Here is a 7,099-nt window from a genome sequence, read left to right as displayed (position 1 = left end):
CTTGTTTCTGCCGGGTGAGTAGTGAGTTGTGCTATTTTAAGTAATAGTCTGTTTCTGAGAAGACTATCTACAAAAATAAGTTTCGCACCAGAAAGGTTGCCATTTCATGGTTTACCTCAAACAGGTAGATAAAGTCATTCCCAAGCTTGCACAACTTTTAGAAAGACTAGTACTTCAGCAAAAAGTTCTAAAAGCAGTAATTTATTAAAAAAAAAAGGTTAGTTATTTGCTTGTAAATATAAACATAAAGAAAACACAATGTGGGAATGACGTTAGCAATCAATACTCCACTTCTCCATCCATACTTAAGGTTTCTTAGAATTTACAAGAGGAGTGCTCTCTAGCACAAAGGTATGTCCCTCCTTGCTTTAAGCATTCTTTTTTAGTTGTATTTTGCACACATACATACATGCCCATGCTCATGCACGCGCACGCACGCACGCCCGCACGCACACACATGCATAGAGACACAGACACACTTATATTTATATATATATATTCAGATGAGTTTCAAGAAAATGTAAATACTTGTGATGTTTGTGAAAGAGGAAGTCTAAAAATGTACACCTGACTAGTGAGAAATTATACCACAGCTTGATAAAACAGGTATATTTTGTGAAATATTTTATGAGCTCTTTAGAAGCTGTGGCATGATGCTGACTGAGAGCCACAGATAAAAGTCAGAAGTCATTCACAGTTTTCATTAAAAATAAGAAAATACAAACTGAGAAAGTAGTTTTTGTCCTGAAGAGCTTTATAATAGTAATATATTGTATTTTTTTCATATACAACTATTTTTTTTATTTTGCAGGGAGCCACCAAAACATTGAAGGATAAGATAGCATGTAGTGATTAGGTTTAGAACAGAAAAACCTCAACCAGAGATACTTGAGTCTGAGACTCAAGTTTCAAACCTGAAGGCAACTTTTAGACTTTAATTCTTTTATGGCACAACATCAAGGGCATTTTAATTTTAGAAGCATTAAGAGCACGTAAAAACTATTTTGATGCATTTTTGTTCATGTTATCTCTGTCTAAATATTCAATATTGATCAAGATGTCATGCTTAAAGTGGGACTCTTTGCAAATTTGCAAGAAGATGAAAATCTTTTTGACATTAAAATTACAGATAAAACGATTGAAACATATAAAAATGGCAAGGCTGGTGACAGAAAACTACAATAACAACCTGGGTGACAAACTTAATCCTGAGGCCTAAGGATACCATGGACATTGACTACATAATAAGCAAATGATCTCAAACACCTGTCTTGTCAGTCATGCAGTGATCAAGTGAGTACACATTAAAAAAATGATTGACTCCAATGGCGTGTCACCACCAAACAAAACCTTGAGAGGCCCAAGAGAAGTTGTTGCATGTCACTGTGTATGCAAAGTAACTCCTAAATTAAACTGATATTAATAACACATGTAAGAATGACATTTGTACACATTTGTGCACTGTAGCTCCACCTCTGCATTGGTGCTGTAAATGAGTTGGAAGCTGGAAACCGCTGACCAGAACTTGCCATCTACAGTCAAGGTAAGGTACCAAGATACTTTTCCTCTTTGCCTGCTCCAATTATTTTCTATTTATCTATTTAAACAAAATTTTACTTGTTTTATTTTCTGTTGCCATTCCGAGCAGTGAGGAAATTTATTCAAAATTGACACTGTGGATTTTGTGTTTTTGTGTGATGTTCCTTGATTTTATTCCCCCATAGATGGCAAACTTTAGGCAGCTCATGTTCCTGTTTTGGATGTGGATTCCTCCTGGACTCTCAACCCCCATGAGTTTTATTGGTTCTCCACAACAATGTGAAACGGCTCACTTTGTCCCCGGCTACAACCTGGGTGGAGAAGGCTTTGACATTGTGACAATGGAGAGGAAGGGTGCCTATGTCATCGACACTGAGACATGGGACCTTGGAAACGGCACTTGCAAAATGTACAGAAACAGATACCAGAATGGAGAGAACCAGAAGGTCCCAGTCTCTGTGGTGGACTGGAGAAACCTCCCAAAGTGCAGCATGAAGGTTTCCAGCATGCTCTATGATTCTGTCGAATCTCTCGTCAACGATTCCACATCATCGGTCTCCAACGACTGGAAGATCGGTTTGGAAATCCCTGTGGACCCTTCAGTCACTGTTGGTGTTGGCCTTGGAGGGTCACACTCCAGGGCTTCTGAATTTGGAATGAAAAAATCCAAAAGCGATCGCTACGAATTTGTCCGCCAATCTGTCAATTGTAACTTTTACAGGTGAGGATGCACATGGATGCTGTTAAAGAGTTGGATGGGTGTCTTTTGTGTTCATTGAGAAATGTTTTAAATAGCCAAAATAATGGCAGGAGTTTACAATAAAGCAAACAGGAGTGACAAATATATCAGTCACAATTCATTAAATAATATGTTTCATTACATATAAACTTAATCAGCTTCATGCTGACATTCTATTAACTTAATAATACAAAACAATTAATAAAAGGAGAATGAGTGATGAATGAATATATTTGAACTAATTTGGGATGTGGTGCCGATCTCTTATGAATCACATTTTCAGGTTTACTTGGCGTACTTGGAAACCCGGCCATGTAAAGGGGCTGGTGCCAAAACCAGTACTTAATAGAAATCCATAATAAATTTGGATACTATAACCTAAGTATAGCTAATCAAATAGGTATTAGCTGAAAAGGGACTTTATATTTTGTTAATTCATGTTCAGAACTGAGGATGCTTTTTGGATGAAAGGTGAAAAGTTTTCAAGAAATAAGAGAACTTAAGGATTGTCATAATCTGGGTGACTGAAAGTCTACATTTGTGATTGTAGGTCTACTTAGTGTAAGGAGTCACTAATTCCTGTGTTTTGAGTCGGATCGAATGCTGAGTCTGACCTAGAAGTATCTGGTATAGATGAAATTAAGTTGTGTGTTTAATGCCATACAAATGGCAACATTCAATAATCAATACATTGCATTAAATCAGTAATTCTACTTATAAGATAGATTTAGGAAAATGATAAAAGTTTTTATGGTGATCCCACCAGCTCCCCCGTCTGTTCTAATAAAATTTGCAACATGCTTTTTGGAAAGGTTGTGAAAATGATTAAATCATACATCACCATGTTCATGTACCATCATGATATTTTCAAATGGACTCTGTGACAATCCTTTACTTCTTTTCATTCTTTCTCTGCTGCACAGGTACAGACTGACCACCAGTCCTCCTTTGAGTCATGACTTTCTCGCAGCTGTGAACTCTCTGCCTCCATATTGTCCTGGAAAAGCGTCACCATATCGCGACCTGATCGACACGTATGGCACTCATTATATCACACAGGTGTATCTTGGAGGGGAAATAAAGGCAACAACCTCTTTTCAGACCTGCAAGGCAACCATGAATGGGTTTACAGCAACAGATGTTAGTGACTGTTTGACGGTTGAAGCATCAGCTAGCTTTGCTAACAGCGCTAGTGTTAAAGCCATGACTAAACACTGTGAAGACAAGAAGAAAAAATTGAGCTCAGGACAAAGTTTCAGTTCAGAATTTAATGAGCGTTTCACAGAGGTCACTGGTGGGGATGATGTGGGAGTTGCGCTTTTTGGGGGTGGTTCGGACCCTGATGTGTATAAAAACTGGTTAAACTCTCTTAAAACCATACCTGATATCGTGCAGTATAACTTGAAACCGCTTCACACCATACTTCCAGATAATCACCGTGCAAAAAAAGGCCTGAAAAAAGAAGTGGAACAGTACATTTTAAAAAATGCAGTGCTGAAAAAATGTTCTGAATCCTGTCAAATTGGACATAGATCCAACAAAAGAGATCCTTGTGCTTGTGTGTGTAACAGCAACAAGAATGTCAAGGCAAACTGTTGTCCTGCTGGAAAAGGTCTTGCAACATTGAAGGTGTACAAACTTTATGCAAGGGGGCTGTATGGTGATAAGTGGACTAAGACAGATGGTTCAGTGGAGGTTAAGTATGGTGACCAGCTAAAGCGCACTGACATAATCAGTAATGATGACAATCCCAGATGGCCAGAAAAATTTGATTTTGGACCCATTGTCATCAATATGCAAAACAAGTTGACATTTTCTGTATATGATGAGGATACACGCTGGAATAGTGATCTGCTTGGCGAGTGCTCTTTTGATCTTCGAAAAGGGAATGTGTCAAATAGCTGCATGTTTAATCATGGAACGTTCTTCTTCTCTTACTCTGTGGAGTGTGCACCAAGTCTGGGAGGAAGTCGGTGTGATGAGTACATTTCCTCCCCCATGGATCCCTCACTGACCAAAGAGTTTTACACCAGGAATGGGGTTCTGCTGGGCAATTCCATGAAGAAGTTTTTTAAACCAACCAGACAGGCAGGTTTAGACCAGTTTTGAGATAATTTGTTGAAAAAGAAAACAAATGCATTTGCTTGTAGTGTCTCTTCTTTCACTTTTGTGTGGAAAACATTTTGCAATAATATCATATCACTATTATACATTAGTGAAAATACCCACCGATAATCCTGCTTTCACTTTTCTTTCCTGTCTGCAAAATATTGCAATAAAGCATCCACAAAGACAATGAAGTGTCTCTTTCATTATTGTAAGTGTTAAGAGAATGTTTTATTATATTAAAATCAATATTTGGACTTCTCTAAACAGACAGCTGTATTTTTTCACGTCTCTAATTTTAAATACAGGTAGAAGCTTCATTTGACAGTATATTTTAGGCAATATTCACTGGGAAGTTGCTAATGTGAACAATTGTTTCTGACGATAACTTTAGTTCAGATTAGAGCACTTTTCAATCAAATAACCTGGCCAAGATTCTATCAAATGGATGAAAAATATGTTTTCGAGTAGGATGCATTTGCAAGCTTGCAGCAGTGACGGAAAAGAATCCACTGGATGGGACAGGAAATGTCAGACACTTCATTTTATGTGAATGTTTCTGTTCACCCACCTCCTACTGACGCTGCTAAACTTTCATTCAAAATTTGATTGTGATGCTCAAAAATCACATTTTAAATGAATTGACAAATTATTATTATTAATTTTTACTTTTTGCTTTTTGGTTAACTCTACTACTATCTCTAGTAGTTGAGATAGATACCTCAAACATAGAGTTTCAATGTTCATCCAAGCATGTATGGGTTTATCCAGTGTGCTAAGGCTTTCTGCTCCACCAAAACAGTGTGCATGTCAGGCTAACTGGGGATTTTTTGTGCTTGGTTGTTTGCTCAGTGAGGTAAACAGAGTATTAATGTCAATTTTACCTCTATTGGAGAACCATGGGATATGACATTTTAACATTATACTCTTGTATAAGTTGTGAAGACTATCACTTTGAGTGCTGGAGTAAAAGTGAATGCTATGTTAGCATTCAGTGACTTAGAGCTTGGAAGTTTTGTCGTTCCAAGCTAAAAGTCAAAACACAAAGAGGTCCAAAAGACAGACTAAATCTTTTGTTAGAAAATGTTGATAACCTGAATAACTGCATGGATATGTTGTGGATTAAATATTCATAATGGCCATTTGACACAATTTTATTTTGCAGTTTTCTACAACGATTACAAATTTTGTTTTCAGATTGATATATTCAAAGCGATGGTTTTTATTAAGGTATGAAAGTGTTGTTTTAATGGGACGATAATCTTGAGGATTTGATGAGGCCAAGTAGAAGAACATCTTCTCAGGTAGTTGAATGTTGCCACCTCAGGGTTACCCATTCCGACATTAGTCATGTTTTTAGGTTTAAGGATTGACCAAAATACAAGACATGAACTTAGAATGAGCATGCTGAAAACTTTAATCGGGGAAACATAAATTACATGGTTTGAACCAGTGGTGTTCCCAGAAAATATACTTTTCAGAGTGTTGACCAGACTAGGCCAGTAAAAAGTTTGAGACAGCACACCTTAAGAAAATGGTGGAGAACCAGCAATGAAAACCTCATAAACTGAGGAGAGAGTGGAAAATGACATAGAGTGCAGGTGAGTTAATCAGGGAATTAGGAACAAGGGAGATGAAACAGGGAGACTTAGTGAAGGTAAATAATTGACACAAATAAAGCTGAGACACAAAGGAATTACAAATCAAGGGGACACTGATTTATAATAATAAATTCATATGAACAAAGAAAATAATACGACAATACCAAAGTGAATTCATATGGCAACATATCTAAAGCAATAATGAATATAGAAAGATCAACTAAACACAGCAAGACTTGAGAAACTTTCCATATGAAACATCTTTAGTTCAGAATGCCTGCAGAAACACATTTGATCAAGTGACAGTTTGACTTAGTTTTGAATATTTGAATGCAGAATTATCCATGTAGTAATTTAATAATTTGTCTCTCTATTAGAATAGTCTGGGAAGGCAGTGCATAGTAACAATGATGTATTTAGCAACTCGTAGAGAAACGTAGTAAAGAGAATGCTGAATCTGAGAACAGTAAAAACATAATTCTTGTACAACACCACCATCTAGTGGGCATTCTAGTCATGAGTTAGAATGCTGCTTTCACTTATTTCTGAACGCTCTTGTGAAAAGTCTTCCTGTTTTAAAAAGTGCAACACGTTCATTTAGTCTAGAGAGTTTGCTTCTAGATCAGCATGTATGCTCTCTGTAGTAATCAATGTGAGGTCTGGATAACAGCTTTGCATTTACTTATATTCCAAGCTGTCAAAGCTCAAAATTAAGTGACATCAGACTTATATAACACTTTTCAACCCTTAGAGGGTTCTCAAAGAAGCTTTACAATAAAATAAGTCCATTCATGCACACATACACACACAGATGACAGCAAGCTACTGGATTGTAGCCACAGCTGCTATCTAGCTAGGTTTCAGTGGAGTGAGGCTGCCATTTTGCATATTCTCAGTTGCAAAATGAGAAGATGCCTTTCTGACCACCACCAGCAGCCAAAGTGGGTGAAGTATCTTGCCCAAGGACAAAATGGCAGTCATTCCATTGAACAGGAGTACACTATTTTTTCATATAATTACATAGAATTTATGTTGAATTAAATTCATTTTTTCTGTTTATATTATTTTATATTCTGTCTGTGTGTAAATCTACAAGCTATTCTATTCTATTCTA

General features: G+C 36.9%; 1 protein-coding gene across 1 annotated transcript; it reads left to right on the top strand.

Moving 5' to 3' along the window:
* Window positions 1–1,753: 1,753 nt before the first annotated feature.
* LOC106958628 (perforin-1-like) lies at window positions 1,754–4,574 on the top strand. The gene is made up of 2 exons (XM_015050613.1): window positions 1,754–2,260; window positions 3,202–4,574. The coding sequence occupies exons 1-2, from the start codon at window positions 1,761–1,763 to the stop codon at window positions 4,385–4,387; spliced, it is 1,686 nt and encodes a 561-aa protein (XP_014906099.1). The 5' UTR covers window positions 1,754–1,760; the 3' UTR covers window positions 4,388–4,574.
* The last annotated feature ends 2,525 nt before the right edge of the window (window positions 4,575–7,099 follow it).

Source organism: Poecilia latipinna, unplaced genomic scaffold (assembly GCF_001443285.1).
Source record: "Poecilia latipinna isolate Pla-1442-1.1 unplaced genomic scaffold, P_latipinna-1.0 Scaffold1002, whole genome shotgun sequence".
Classification (NCBI taxonomy): Eukaryota; Metazoa; Chordata; class Actinopteri; order Cyprinodontiformes; family Poeciliidae; genus Poecilia; species Poecilia latipinna.
Note: the sequence above shows the minus strand (reverse complement) of the source record. Positions and strands in the feature narration are given on the sequence as shown.